We start from the raw sequence: 16,862 nt of genomic DNA, 5'->3' as shown, positions 1-16,862 counted from the left end.
TTTATCTGGCACACTTAGATTGGCTTTAAGTTTGCTGATTATCACTACTAGAAAATTTGGTTTTAACTATCAAATATTTACTACGAAAAAATTTTGTTGGAAATATTCATCTAGTTTCCTACAAACTTGCAACAAAAGTGTAATGCAACAAAATTCCAACAAAATACCTACCAGAATAGATGCCCTACGTATTCTGTTGGAAAAATATAGCTATTTTCCTACAAAACACCAACGAAAGTATTAATTAATATTTAAAATTAGTATTTTGTCGGAAATTGAGGAAAAATAATAGCGGGAATTGAAAAGGTTTTCCCACCTTTTGTCTTTGCTTCTCCCTCCTAATATTTGGAGTTAATTTTTTTTAAAAGAATTTTAATATACATTATATAAAAAAATTAAGAAACAATTATTACAAAAAAACTAAAAATATAGAATTTGAATTGGATAAAAAAAACTAAAATTATCAAGTTATTTACATTAGCAATAATAAAAAAATAAAAAACCTAGAAAACAAATAAAAACAATAATTTGTTATGAACTTAATAAAAATAATAATTTCTAATATTATATATATAACTTGAAATATACAAGGCTTTTGAAACAAGACCTCGTGTTCAAATGTTCAATTCCTTCCAGCTTTATTTATTTATTTATTTTTGGCTTCCGTTGTAAATTTGTTGGAAAGTTCCGACAAATTTCCTACAAAATCAAAAACCCTTACTCTCGGTTAACCTAGCCGCTTTTTTACATTTGGATGAAAAAAAATGTACGGCTCTCCCCAAACCATGGGCGACGAATCCCCAAACAATCGCTAGCCATCCGCGATTTGTCCCACCACACTACTGTTGCTGCGATAAAGCACCGTCACAGCCGCTTCACGCCGACCCTTTTTCAAACAAAAACTTTTCGTTGGAAATTTGTACCTAAACCTTATTTCCTACAAAATACCTACAATATTCCTTGTAGGTAACCCTCTATTTTTCTAGTAGTGTATGACGCTTGGATAAGTACTTGATGCATTTGATCTTGTAACTTTTTTTTTTTTTTTTTTTTTTTTTAATAAATGGCAGGTCTTATTAAAAACACTTGTTAAACACCTTCTATCCTAATTATTTTCTTCAGGTTCTCCGTCGCCATTATGATCTATCAGTTAAAGACTGAAGCCATGTTTCAGTTCAACCTCCTTATTATTTTTTCTTTCTATATCTATTTGTACCCCTCAAGTGGCTATCATTGGAGCCGCTTCAGCACTATGGCTGACATAACTTTTGAATTTTATATTCAGTTGATTTTACTTTACTTCTAGAGAATGCTTTCATCAGCTATCACGTCAACACGTATATATCTCTTAGAAAACTTTTTGCTCATCACGTGCAAAAATTCCATCCATTAATATAAGACAAAATACCATTCGTATATGTGTGTATATATACTTGTAGATGATTACTTTCTACAAATTAAGCTTTATGTATTAGTTGAATGTTGAAAAGTAAGACGCATAGAAGATGAAGAGGGTGTGTGTAACAGGAGCAGGAGGTTATATTGCTTCATGGGTTGTGAAGCTTTTGCTTTCCAAAGGTTACATGGTTCATGGAACTGTTAGAGACCCATGTATGCTCTTTCTTTGGTTTTATTTCATAATCTCACTATCTTGAACTTAATTCTTATTTATAAATAATCTTGTTCTAATAGGCTTTATCACTCTATTGAAGTTTGATATGGTTTTTATTCACGATTTCGCTCTAGTAAGGCGTTGACCTATTATTTATACATATTCTTGGTCTAATAAACTTCCTAACTTCCCACCTCTTACAATATGATCTTCTAGTTTAACTCTATATGTGTATTTTGCTGAAGTTCAAAAGTAACTGATCTTAAGGTGATGAGAAAAAGAATGGTCACCTGAAGAAGTTGGAAAATGCTGAAGAGAGGTTGAAGCTGTTTAAGGCAGACGTGCTAGAATATGAAAATCTTTGTGCTGCCTTTGCTGGTTGCATTGGGGTTCTTCATGTTGCATCCCCTGTGCCTGGTGGACGTGTATCTAATCCCCAGGTAACCACTTCTTTTTATATATATGGCACACAATCGGCTTGATAAATCTTTTAAATTTGGAGTTAAAATTCTTTTTGACTTCTGAAGCTAACCAAGCTCATATATACTAGCGCTTATGATTTGATGGATGATATCTAATTATCTATAATGTCTGAATGAGCATGAGGGCCTTGTATTTTGCTTGTTGTGTGCATTGGATCGGTTGTGAGATTGATGTCACCTTGTCAAAAACACCTAAAAAGGATGGGAAAGAAACTTGCTCTTAATCTTTCGTCTCTACAAAGCATGTGAATTCCTTCTTAATTGTCTATCATCATTTGGAATAGAATTAAAAGGTTTTGTAGTTCCTGCATTATAAGTTTATAACAAATGCGGCTAAAGGGGGTGTTTGGTTTGCAATTAGAATCTGAAAGAATTTGAACATTAAGGGATTTTAAAATCATTTCTTTATTTCTTTATATCTTTGAATTTGTTTTGTTAATTAGATTTTAAAAGATTTTGAAGGTAAATTGTTTATTGATTTTTTTGCAAATTATTTTCTGCTTTATTAATAGATACGAAAAAATAAATTACAAATACTTGCAAGTATATTTAAATTACCCTTCTATTAATTTCTTGTTAACAGAATATTTATATTTAAAACTTGTTTTAGGTAAAATATATTAAATTATACACGTCATGATGGAAATTAAATTGTTTCATTTTTCTAAATATTTTGTAAACTATTTGTAGATAAAATTGTTTTATAAAGATTTTTATTACACTTTATAGAAACTAAAGGGGTATTTGAGTAGTTTTTACAAAAATGTAAAACTTCGAATAGAATTCCATATGTATGGGGATGTAATTCTGAAATCCAGAGTCAAAGATTCAATTCTCTAATCATTTGCACCCAAGCCTCATAAATGGAATGGAACTGAATTCAAATGCACCCAAATTCATTGAATCCGTACGTCATGATGATTGGTGTTCGAACTTCGAACTAATTTTTCTAGCTTTGACAAACCAACCAAAATTTGGCAGGTGGAACTACTGGATCCTGCTATATTAGGAACAAAAAACGTATTAAATGCATGTTTGAACGCTAAAGTGGAAAAGGTTGTTGTGGTCTCGTCTGGATCTGCTATTTTAGCGAATCCCAAGTGGCCTTCGGACCTGGAAATGGATGAAAGCTGCTGGACAGATATAGAATATGCCAAGTCGATTGAAGTATCTCATTACAATATACCCTAAACTTCATTTTCCTTTTAAGTTCTATGGAATTAACTTTTAAGAAAGTAATTTGTGTTGTGGTTTTTTTTCAGCAATGGTATGCTATATCCAAGACAGTAGCAGAGGTTGAAGCTTTGGAATATGGAAAACGAGATGATCTGAGTGTTGTAACAATTTGTCCAGCCTTTGTCATCGGGCCAATGTTGCAGTCCACCATAAATGCCACTAGCTTATTTCTTTTGAGCTACATGAAAGGTCAGTCATGAGTTGCTATTCGTGTTTTCCGATCGTCAATCTTGTTGCAAGAATTCTTTTATAAAGCTAGATTTTTTAAGTACCGAAAATGTTGGAATAACTTGCAAACATCAAAATCTAACCAAATTTTGTAGAGACAGGTATTATTTGTAGCAAAATGAACCTAAATTTTGTGGCGATTTAATATTATTTGTAGAAAAATGTACACAGATCTGATGGGATACAGTAAAATTGAATTGTGAATTCATTAGTTAAAAGGAATTTGAGGGACGTTTATTTCGTAATATGTTTTTGGAAGAAATGAGAATCAGTTAAAAAAAATGTAATCCAAATTGATGGAATATGAAAAAAATTCATTATTTGTCACACTTTTGTTGGCAGAAAAATGTGATGAAACTCTATCAAATAAATTATTTTCAAAATTTATATCTAAAAAATAGTTGGTATAAAAGTGTTATATTCCATGTCAAGGAAACACCTCAATTGACGAGATTCATTTGTATTCCATATTCCATTCCTTCCTAAAAGCATCTGAGAACTAAACATAACTCAAGTTTAAGTGAATTACAAGAACCATAACTTTGACCCTCATATTTACGTGACAAGAACTTTAACTTTGACAGAAAAAATTCAAAATCCATTTCATACACTTTTTTAATGGAAGAATAATGTATGCTTGTAATTTTCCATCTGGTTCAAGAGGAAGGTAGAATCGGAGGGGACACAATACAGAATGCAGAACGTCCATATGTAGATGTTCGTGATTTGTCAGAGGCAATTTTACTATTGTACGAGAATCCTGAGTCCAATGGGAGATACATATGTTCTCCATACTCACTGAGAACAAGAGATTTTGTTGTAAAGATGGAGAGCATGTTTCCTGACCATACTTATCCTAAAATGTAAGTTCCACAATCCACCTAATAATTTCTAAGATTTGTGTTATGAACCATGGGCTCTCCATTCTAGTTTAGGGTTTAGGGTTTTGGTTGTTCAGGAACAATGCCTATGCAGAAACAGATGAACTTTCAAGTCTCAGTAGCCAGTGTGCGACTATCGAATTATCAATTCCAATGTAAATTGGACTCTTTGAGAGCACTCAACTGTTCTTTCATCTAACTAACAGACCACAATGATGTCTTGGGGCAGGATGGTGTGGGACATGTTTATCAACTGTATTGATGTATTTGATCATTGTATTGACAGTTTTACAGAGAAAAGTGGTCGTGCACTGCTCAGTTCGAAAAAGTTGATTAATTTGGGATGGAGTTACAGACCATTGGAAGAGACCATAGTTGACACTGTAAACAATTATGAAGAACTTGGTTTCTTGGAGAAAGGCAAGCCATTTCCAGCTACAATTAAGTTCTGAGTTATTTGTTCCCTGACATAATTGCATCGGTTTCTCTTCTGTGAAGATATGGCCAAGCAAGTTATTACTGTCACCAACGTTTATATTTATCTTTTCCCCTGTACATTTTTTTCATCTTCAGTTCTTGTACTTGCATCCATGCCGAAGATGTGGCCAAGCAGGTTATTAATGTCACCAACGTATGTTAGTTTCTAGCCACATTCAGCCTTATAAGGCACTAATTTGGTTTGTTATTGAATCGAATTTGAGTAGTAATCCATATTTTTCGTAGTTTACGTAAAGATAGTTAGGCAGACCATTCGTTTTAAAGAGCATAAAGTTATGATTATTAAGGATATACCTTTTGTACGTGCACACTACTAGAAAATCAAATAATACTTACTGCACAATCAGTAGGTATTCCGTAGTTATACCGCATTACCTACGGAATACCGATGACATTTTTCCGTAGGTAATTTATCGGTGGAATATCTACGAAAAACATTAGCGACGGATTTCTTACGGATTATCGACGGCTTAAATTACCTACAGAATACCTACCGATTGCTGTAGCTACGGAATTGTGACGGATTGTCTTACCTACGGATGGAAATAGCGACGGGTCTCCTACGGATTACCGACAGAACACGCTTTCACTGACATTGACTTGATTACCGACGAATTTCGGATGGTCATATTTACCAACGACTTTTCCATCGGTATTCTATACGTATACGGCGTGTTATTTTAAATAATTATTATATAATATAAAATATTTCAAGGTTTTTTTTGGTCAAATATGCAACATATTCAAATACAAACCTAACAAATATGCAACATATTTAAACACAAACCTAACAGCATTACAATTCACTACTAGAAAACAATCATTTAATGGTGTGCAAACAACGACTCGCAGTGACTTACGATACTCATTTTTTACGTGTCCTAAAAATGATGACAGCTTTCCAAAATGTTAAGGACAGAGGACACGCATTTGTGCGTGCCCTAAAATTAGTGTCCGACAGAAAAATTATAAACACGAAGGATGTTTTATCTTAAATGTGTGTCCTCTACAAATGTCCCTTTATAATTTTACTCAAGCGTTTCTTATCACAAAATAGCTAGGCATATTAATTTCTAGGGCTTTTTGAAGAACACTCAAAACACTCGCTCACCCGTACTCGTTACATGCTTTCTATAATCGATCTGTCACCGACAACTCAGGCTCACTTCTTCTCCGTCTCTGGCGACCTTAAGTAAATAGAGAATGTCTCAGAGGTATATTCAATCGACTCACAAAGTCTGTGTTAGGGTTTCTTAGAAAAGTGATCATCACCGCAATTTTCTATGTTAATCTCGGCTTAGTTGTTTGTATGCTATGACTTGCCCCTCCTCTTCTCTAAAGACCTAATTACGATATCTATATGTAAGAATCACTCCACTGTTGACTCACATTTATTCATTTTCTTTTGAATGTACTATTCTCGAATTTATTGAAACACAACCATTAGATTCACTCACATACTTCATCGGTGGTTGTGTAAATTGGTTTTTTGTATTTTAACTTGTTTATGCTGTCGTTGCTATGAAATATGCTCACAGATCATAATGAAAATATCGTAACCCCAATTTTGACTGGTCAACCAAACATTTAACCTTTAATCGAAGAAAATCTCAAAATTAAAGAACATAATAGAACAAATGACCCGTTAGACTGTCTCGATATTCAAAATTAATGGTGAATTTCGATTGTTTTTGTCATTATGTTACTTATATACATAACCTTTTTTGGGTTTGTATAATATTCTAAATTTCTATTTAGCAAAAACTATGTTGACCTTGATGAAGCTCTGCAAGGATTCTGGGATGCATCAATAGATCACTTAATTCAAAAATATTCCCCTTTGCATTCCCAAATCCCAAATGCAGTTAGAGCTTGGATGAGCTTATTCCTATGGTAAACTTCGGAACCAGAAACGAACACTACGGAATGCATAATAAAAATGACCCGGAGAAAAAGAATGTACGTAATTCTCAAATAATTTCCTAAATAAATTAGATCAGTTTTTGTTCAGTTATTTATTTTTGTAAAGTAAACTTGAAGATGATGAAAAGTTGACCTTTAAGTTGACTTTTTTTCTTGATGTTTTTTCTTATTGTAATATTTTTATTTTTTATTTTTCTTAAGTATTGCCATCCTGGCAGTTTCTCAGAATATGCATGAGCTCTACAGACCGGTACATGTGGATACACCACTTGCTCCATACTTTTCAGAGTGCATTACATCATAGCATTTGGATGATATGTATATTGAGATTATGATAAATACCCTTTACAAGGCATATCTTGAAGATATCTACCAGTTTTGCCAGGTAAGCATGTACTCGTTATTTTTGAATTTACAAATATCATTTTATAATTTTAGTTCAAGAAAGAATTTTGGAACAAAACTAGGTGGTGCCACTGCAGAAATAATGTCTGGCATTTTAGCCTTTGAGGCTAATAAAAGAGCTGTTAATATCACCATAAATAGGTGCTTCCATTTCTTTTAGTCTGACTTTGAAACCGTTAATTGATGGATGTTAATTGACAAATTTGCCATCAATTTCTTTGCTATTATGATCATACAGTAAATCTTTTGCAGGTTGATATATGTTGTTTCGACAAGACGGGAACATTGACATCTGATGACATGGTATTTATAATTCTGCCATTCATGGTAAAATTCTCATTAGCAGTGTCCAATTCATGTTTTTTTCTTCCAGGAATTCTCTGGACTTGGTGGATTGAGTGCCGATTTAGATCTTGAAACAGACACTAAAAAAATGCCAACTCGAACTTTGGAAATTCGTGTTTCTTGCCATGCACTTGTTTTTGTGGACAACAAACTGGTATATAAAATATTATAATTATAATCTCAAATTATATATTGTTTTACCTTCTAGGTGTGGCCTATATATATTTATATTTATACCATTGCTTTTAGGTTGGTGATCCTCTTGAGAAGGCTGCAATCAAAGGGATTTAATGAAGTTATAAATCTAATGAGAAGGCCATGCCTAAGAAGTAAGACTTTCATTTTATCATGTGTGATTTACTTTCATCTAGTTTTTTTTTATATTATTGCTAAAGTATTACATATTTCGAGAGATTTGAATCATTTTGGTCTCAATATGCAACGATAACACTTGATAAATCTATTTTCAGTTATAAATCTCATTTGGTTCTTTTGAGCTTAATTTTTTGTTTTGTCCACATTGAAAAGCTTCTTTTTCTATCCCGCTGTAGGGTTTCGGTTTGGCTACTTTTAGTGGCAATTTTTTTAAAATTTGCAAGCGTAATTTGACAAATTTCCAAACCAATCTGGTATTGTTCTTCCATGTTGACGTTTTGGGTCTATTTGGATTTTCTTTTTACAATTCTCACAAAAAGAAATGACATCTAGTCCTTATTGTTCAAAAAATACACATTTAACCTTACCGCACATGTACATTTCAGGGACTCGATGATATTTAATAATGAAAGAAGTTGCAATCCATAAGGGTGATGCCCTCACACCATCTCTTGCATTGATATGTACACTGAAGTTTCATAAAGTGATGCTATAAGAATCAAAATTGGTCTTCCTTGTCTGCCATGTCATCATATCTACCTGGCAATGCATTTGGTAGGCTGTTTCCTATGGCAGTTTTCTACGTTGTGTGTACAAGTGTGCACCTTCTTATTAAATCAGAACTCAATTGATGTCATTTATATAAGAATGATAAAAATGATTAAAATATTATGTAACATGCATAAAGTTATATTATTTTCATTTTATGACTATAATTCAGTCTAAAAGATTCCAACTACCCATTTAATGTCATTCAACACTTTACCCAGTTAATAAGGGAAAAAGATGAAACTACCCATAAGTTAGTCTAAGAATTGAAGTTGAAATTAAGTATATTCTTATTTATATGTAACATCATAAAAATCATGCCAAATTTAAACTTTTTAAAACATTTGAAAACAATGATTATTACAAATCTTTTTTTCAAAATAGTATAGTGTCAGAGTATGCCATAATCAAATCATAAAAATATAAGGAGATGCACGATCACGCCTTCGTCTTCCCGCGATCATCAGAAGTAGCTGAAAAATAATGAACAACTGTAAGCTCGAAGCTTAGTGAGTTCCACCAAAATACCAACGCCATAGAGATATAACAATATCATATAAACAAATACAACATGCATAATGAGCCATCGGTCTGACTGGACCGCCTCACATACCATCAATCTGTCTGGACCGCTCTGCGAGTCATCGGCACGTCTGAACTGACTCTTAGGGCCTTCAGCCTATCCGGACCGCTCACCAGGCCTTCGGCCTGACAAGTATGCCCTAACCGGATCTGCAGTCTATCCGGTCCGCCCTGGGTATCTTGGCCTACAACACAAAGCAGGACGTGCCTCAACCCAATACCCCAAACCAACAAACATGTGCACATACATATCATACGCTAGCTAGCAAGTATAGATAGTCATTTAGATCTAACAGATCACTAACATGGCAACCATCCTATAACCAGGCTACGGATCTAACCGATCACTAACATAGCAACCATCCTATAACCAGGATACTGATCTAACTGATCACTAACATAGCCTAATCCTATAACCAGGATACCGATCTAACAGATCACTAACATATCAACCATCCTATAACTAGGATACAAATCATAAAGGGCCGGCCTTGGTGCCGTAGACCCTGTTGATATAGTGAGAAGAACTCACCTCACGATGTCGAACTGTAGTGATAAGATCAAACTCCCGAATCACTGTCACGAACTTAACCACCTATAACCACCATATGACCAAGTCCATCAAAAACCCAAATTACCAAAATACCCTCAAAAGTCCAACTGGTCAACCCTTGGTCAAAGTCAAAGTCAACGGTCAAAGTGAACATGTCGGGAAAACCCTAACGGACTCATCAAGTCTTCTTACTGACTCGCAGAGTTCATGTAGGACCAATACAGGCAATCTTCATCCGACTCTTCGAGTCAGATATGCGACTCGTCGAGTCCTTTCACTCTATTCTCATTCAGACATTTTCAAGCTACCCCAAAGCTCCAAAATGCAGATCTAACCTCCTAGGGCATGGTTTCCACATAAAGTTGCAAACTTTACGTGCATGCATGGTCCTAGATACCAAGACCAAGTTAAAGGAAAGGTTTAAGCCAAAGAGAAGGGCCCAAGCTTGCTAAATCTAATAACTTTATGGCTATAGGGACCATGAGGAGTCCATATCTGAAGTTACAACTTAAGATCATGCCCAATACCGGAAATGGTTCACATATATGCTAAAATGGCCCTAAACTTAAGCATGAAGAGATCTAGCTAGAGGGAAGTCAAGGTAACGACTTGTTACCTTCAAAATGATGCCAAGATGAAGTAGAGTCAGTTCCACAAGCTTTTCTTTTCTCCAAGCTCCTTATACTTCAAGCCTTCTTCACGAAAACCACTTTCCAAGCTTCTTTACACACACAAATGGAGGGTATTCGAGATTAGGGTTTTATGGACTCAAGGGGGGACGGTAAGGGAGCCTAAGGGAGGCTAATGACCCTTTAAATAGGGTGCAAAACCCCAGAAATTAGGGTTTCATTTTCCAGCTCCTACTCGTCGAGTCATGGTCTTCCGACTCATCGAGTAGGTCCAATAATCCACGCGAGCTAACCCGCCTCTACACGACGAGTTGGAGCAACCAACTCGTCAAGTAGGTCCATAAAAATGTATATAAGGTTTTAAAACTTATACCTGGGAGTTGGGCTGTTACAATTCTCCCCCACTTGAACTAGACTTCGTCCTCGAAGTCTGCTGCGGCAAACAATTCTGGATAGTGCTCCCGCATCTCTGCATCCGGCTCACACGTCCAATCGGATCCCCTCCTGTGCTCCCACTATACCTTTACCAGAGGTACTTCCTTGTTCTGTAGAACCTTTACCCTCCTCTCACGAACGGCCACCGGCCTCTCCACGTAATTCAGGTGCTCATCAACCTGAATATCATCTAACGACACTACCGCCTTGTAACGCCCGCAGATTCGGGCTAGTAAATTTAGAGACGATAAGCGTCAAAAATGAATTTTTGATAGATTATTATTTAGAATAAACAATCTTAACTAAGTTTTAGTATATGTCACAAGGTTTCCATACATATAAAGAACGTCGAAATCCGAGTTATAACGAAGAAGTTATGACATATCGAAGTTTCGCGACAAAACCGGCACGACATAGGGTATCGTAAAAAGTGAGTTTATGATAGAATACTTATTAGCCTTAGGTTTCTAAAAGTTTAGAGTATGTCTCCACCTTTGCGTGGATATAAAGAACGTCAAAAACGGAGCTCGTATGTAAAAGTTATGGCCTTCTGAAGATGCAGCTGTCTAAGGGCATGACACGTGGCAGAAACCCTAGCCGCCTTAAGTCAAGACGTGAACATGAAGTTCACGATGTGACACATGTCAGAGACACTAATCGAGGCTAGAAAACACGTGTTAAATCTACGAGATGACTCATGGAAGTTCACGATGTGAATGGGCCCAGAACAGCCTATAAATAGCAAGTTCAGCCCTTTCATTCCTTACACCATTTCTTTTTTCTCTCCCTCGTTTGCTGAAGGCGTTCCGCGTCCCAAGCCTGGCGATCAAGAACCACTGACCGTTTTTAGTTAGATTCTGTCAACTCACGCTATTAAGGTGAGTGCATATTATTTTCATCTTACACATAGATATGAAGTATTTTATATAAATTACGTGCTATGTGTGCATATTATCTGTATACGTGCTATCTATGCTGGATGAATGATTTTATACATGTTTTAATTAATTTAAATTGTATATGTATTTTATATCTACAAATATGTTGGGTAAAACATGGGTAGATGAATTAGATGATGTGTGATGAAATAAAAATTGATGAAAGGTCTCGATGTTTAAGATGATCTAGTCATCTAGCAGAGTATAGATATAGTTATTAGTTATCGATCCGGGAATATGGATCATACATACCAGATCCGGGAGTATGGATCAGATAGAGAGGTTAGTTTTAGATCCGGGAGTATGGATTAGGTATTTGTGAACTATGTGTTCACCGGTTGTAATTTAAGAACCCTGGCAGCTATGGACTTAGTGCCTATTAGATAAACGTTGGTAGCTATGGACTTAGTGCCTATTGTATAAACCCTGGCGACCATGCAGGCTTGGTGCCTAAACTCTGGAGACTATGCATACTTAGTGCCAAAACCCTGGCGACGATGTGACTTCGTGCCTATTAGATGAACCCTAGCAGCTATGGACTTAGTGGTTGTTGTATAAACCTTGGCAACGATGTGACTTCGTGCCTATTAGATAAACCCTGGCGACGATGTGACTTCGTGCCTATTCCTTAGGATGAATCCTTAGGAATGAGTGATAGATAATTATTAGGGTAGATCCTTAAGATTAAAAAACGATAATGGGGATGGGTAATTGGGTTGATTGTTTGATGATTAAATATAATAATTATATTATTGTGGGTTGAAAACCCTATGTACTCACCAGGTTTCCCAACCTGACCCACTCAATCTATTTGTATCACATGTATTGATACGAAGCTACTTTACACTGAGAGATTAAAGGAGATGTAGATCACTTTTGTAAGTGAATGTAAGTTTTGTTTATGCTTATGTTTCCGTATTGACGATGACATCCAAATGTTTTAAAATGAATAAAATACATTTCCTCGGAAATGATTTGATAACATATTTATCATGTTTTTCTGGGAAGAAATTCCGCAATGTATTTCTTTAAAAGATACTCTGATTTTCAAAATCAAGCATAAACAAAATCGGTCATTTCTGGCCGTGAAAATGAGGATGTCATAGTTGGTATCAGAGCATTAGATTAAGCGAACTAGGAATTTGTAGTAAATTTCTAGACTTAAACTTAGAATGCTAAGCGGTGATCGTGAGGAGTGTGTCTAATATATTTTCGGTAGTACACCTGAATTGACACAAGCACTAGCTTACTTTAGGATTAGACGCCTAAATTGCTTTTATGTGCTAAATGATTTATATTATAGCCTTATATGCTTTATGATGCTATTATTTGATTGGATCCATGGTCCATTGCCGACCGGATCTGGAAATTTTATGTGTTCAGATTTATAAACGTTTGATTACGGTATTAGAACTGGCATATAACTTTTCGGTGTGACAAGGATATTTATACGTCTATCGTATATAAAATCTTTCCTATCTTAAATTCTCGCCTCGGTACACCGAACGTCTGCTTGGGTGTACAGAACGTCATGGTGAATACAGACTAGGAAATATCCGAGGAAGATGACAACTTGAGCCGAAGAATGTGATGGGTCATGCATCGGTGATTGCCCCTGCATCTGAACCTATCACAATGACAGAAGTTCAGGAAGTGATGCGAACCATGATTGACTGAGAAAATAGATGGCTTACGATAGTGAAAGATACCTATTGGAAGATATCGTAAGAGAGGTATCTTGCCTTTAGAATACGTCAAAATAAATAATACGTCTGGTAAATGAGAAGTACACTTTCAATTGGCAGAAAGAAAGAATTTTTAGTATAATCCATAAAGTTATTCCATGGTCTGGAATTTCCATCACCAACCGAGTTGAAGCAGAATTGATGATTGAAGATAAACATGGAAGAAGTCCTAGTAGAGTCTAGGGAAATTTTTTTGAACACATTCGTATGTGTTAAATTGTTTTGTGATTTTAGGAGATAAGAACTTGGGGACTGCGAGACAATACTTGGGACGAGTATGAGTAGGTGTGAAAGGTAGTAGATGCATATACTACCGGAAGCACAAGACTCACACTTGGATCAGGGAAAGTCACAAGGTTACTAAGAAGCTAGTAATTGATTCCGTTTCGTTCAAATATCTCGTTACCATCATTTCGGTAATGACTAAGAAGATGATTGTTTTTCCGACCCTAGTGGTCATATCAAATCGAGTCTGACAAAGACGAGTATGTTATGTGGTTCAGAGAACCAAGTTCAATGTAACATCCGAATTAAGCCAGAAGATTGAAGTGAAAAATAATCGAAGCGATCAATAGAAATGTCGCGATCACCGTTAAAGTAAAGAAACTTGTAGCTAGAAGTACTACATGCTAGAATGTGATTATATCACATTATAACACGAAGGAAGGTATATTCCATTATGGAATTTTACTCTAAAAGACCTGAGTCTAAGCGTTGCATCATACGATGAGAGGTCATTAGAACATGACCCATCGGTCTATTATGGTAATCGAAGGAAATAACTTTTCTGAAGCCCGTTAAGAAGAAGAAGGAGTTTCCAATGAGAATCAAGATTGTAACTCGAAGGTTACAATTGAAAGTCCAACTTAGAACGAGGAGCAGATGCAAGATTGAGCATCGCCTGCGGTCAAGAAGTCCAAGAGTTAGATACTCGTTCAAAGGAACATAGAAGTTACGATTATTACCTAGGATGAAAAGATAACGTATGGAGTCATTATACAAGCCCTGTTTTGTTGATGATTCCGGGACGTAATAATCCTAAGGGGGAGATAATTGTAACACCGTATTTCTTTAAATGATACTCTGATTTTCAAAATCACGCATAAACAAAATCGATCCTTTCTGGCCGTGAAAATGGGGATGTCACACCGCCTCCTCATCCAGAATGCACTTCCACAACTGTGAAACGTGGAAAGTGTTGTGGATCCGACTAAGCTCCTCAGGGAGATCTAGTCTATACGCTACCTTGCCAACTATGGCAGTGATCCAAAATGGCCCAATGTATCAGGGACCCAACTTTCCCCTCTTCATGAAGCGAATCACACCCTTCCAGGGTGAGACCTTCAGAAGTACCATGTCACCGACCTGAAACTCTAACTCAAATCGGCGTCAGTCGGCGTAACTCTTCTGCCGACTCTGTGCGGTCTGCAACCGTTGTCTGATCTACTGAATCATCTCGGTAGTCTGCAGAACTACCTCGGTCCGACCCATCACCCTGTGACCAACCTCGCCCCAACAGACTGGGGTGCAACATCTCCGTCCATACAACAGCTCATAAGGTGGATCACCAATACTGGAATGAAAGCTGTTGTTATAGGAGAACTCTGCAAGGGGTAGGTAGGAGTCCCAGCTCCCACCGAAATCAATAACGCATGCTCTCAGCATATCCTCGAGAGTCTGTATGGTCCGCTCACTCTGACCGTCTGTCTGCGGATGATAGGTTGTACTGAAGTGCAGCCACTTGCCCAGCTCCTCATGGAACTTCTGCCAAAAACGGGACGTAAACTGAACATTACGTTCTGAAATGATAGAGACCGGAACCCCATGGCGAGCGACAATCTCGCGTATATACACATCGGCCAGCTTCTCGGCCGATGAGCTCTCCCGAATGGGCAGAAAATGAGCACTCTTGGTCAATCGGTCCACGATGACCCATATAGCGCCGAACCCCTTTTCCGTTCTCGGCAATTTGGTGATGAAATCCATCGTTATCTACTCCTATTTCCACATGGGAATCTCTATAGGCTGCAGCTTGCCATGCGGCCTCTGGTGCTTGACCTTGACCATCCTACAGGTCAAGCACCTCTCAACGTACCAAGCGATCTCCCGCTTCATGCACGACCACCAGTAACTCAATCGCAAAGCCCGGTACATCTTGTTGGTACCCGGGTGAATAGAGAAGTGGGACTTATGAGCCTCCTCCAGTATAGTCTGTTTGACCCCACCATACATCGGAACCTAGAACCGACCGTAACGGGTCAATAATCCCCGGCTATCCTGCACAAACCGGGTGTTCTCACCCCTAATCCTCTCAAGTTTCCAATTCTCCCGTCGCATACCCTCAACCTGAGTTTCTGTGACAACCCGAAATTTCTAACTTGTACATTCTTCATTTTTATTAAAGTTAGCCTCGTTTTTGCTATTTTATAATGAGGTTTTGGGCCTATATAAGTACATTAGGCTTAGTATAATCGAGATATGAGTCGTAGGAAGAGTTAGAATGTGTGTAGCATCACAAAATCGGGCCAAGCACACCAAACAAGGTGTGTGCGGCCGCACACCCGAGTGTGCGGCCAGCCAGCCACACACAGCCGACCGCACACCCTCCCAGCCTCACTCTCTAGCCTATATAAAGGACCCTAAGTCAACCTTACACCCTTTTTCCCACTCTCTCAAGTCTGGAACATTCTCTCTCAAGTAAGCATTCATCCTTAGATCATTGATACAACACCTTTTCATGCTTTCCCCTTGATCTAGATCCAAGAACTCATCATTTTGAATGATGTTCATGTGTGTACAGCCACACACGCTAGATGTGACCGCACACATATCTGTTGGCCTCCATTTGATCATAATCCTTAATCCAAGCAAAGAAATGGCCAAAACACCACCCTAGGATCATCACCAAGCCTTGGACAATCGAGTTGGACACTTTTTCTCGGGAGTGTACGGCCACACACAGGCCTGGCCGCACACTCCTGGCCGCACACATGTCCTGACCGCACACACAGCCACACACTCTCAAAACTTCATGTTTTGTGGCCTTACACTCATCCTAAGGGTCCTACACTCGTTGGGGACTTCATATGTGTCAGTAACACTTGATTCTAAGTGTTCTTATGTCCCTAGAGTGTTTTCCTATGTCTATTAGTGTGTTATATGCTAATGGTATTCCAACATGTGTAATTAGTGTGTTATATGCTAATGGTATTCCAACATGTTAACTAGGATTCGTTGTGCTCACAACTCCATTCGACACCCGACGATCCTATATCGATCTTTCATCCGAGTCATTCACGTCAGGTGAGTTCATACCCCTTAATCAACCTTTTAAATGATTTTAAATTCTGTTATGGGGGGGAATACAAGTTGAATTGATAAGTTATTATATCAATCACATGTGATTAATAACTGTCAATCAAATAGATTTTTGCATGTTAAACTGT

The 16,862-nt window shown here is 37.1% G+C and overlaps 1 protein-coding gene and 1 long non-coding RNA gene across 2 annotated transcripts; both read left to right on the top strand.

Moving 5' to 3' along the window:
• Positions 1–1,429: 1,429 nt before the first annotated feature.
• Positions 1,430–5,146, top strand: LOC145158917 (cinnamoyl-CoA reductase 1-like). The gene is made up of 6 exons (XM_079077774.1): positions 1,430–1,611; positions 1,880–2,052; positions 3,076–3,261; positions 3,357–3,519; positions 4,220–4,421; positions 4,726–5,146. The coding sequence occupies exons 1-6, from the start codon at positions 1,506–1,508 to the stop codon at positions 4,889–4,891; spliced, it is 996 nt and encodes a 331-aa protein (XP_078933900.1). The 5' UTR covers positions 1,430–1,505; the 3' UTR covers positions 4,892–5,146.
• Positions 5,147–7,477: 2,331 nt separating this feature from the next.
• LOC145156248 (uncharacterized) lies at positions 7,478–7,940 on the top strand. Its single transcript, XR_013736564.1, has 3 exons — positions 7,478–7,568; positions 7,639–7,764; positions 7,860–7,940. It is a non-coding gene; the product is annotated as an uncharacterized LOC145156248 (long non-coding RNA).
• Positions 7,941–16,862: the final 8,922 nt, after the last annotated feature.

The sequence above is a fragment of the Lactuca virosa genome, chromosome 2 (assembly GCF_052849685.1).
Source record: "Lactuca virosa cultivar CGN04683 chromosome 2, Lactuca_virosa_CGN04683_v6, whole genome shotgun sequence".
Lineage (NCBI taxonomy): Eukaryota > Viridiplantae > Streptophyta > Magnoliopsida > Asterales > Asteraceae > Lactuca > Lactuca virosa.
Note: the sequence above shows the minus strand (reverse complement) of the source record. Positions and strands in the feature narration are given on the sequence as shown.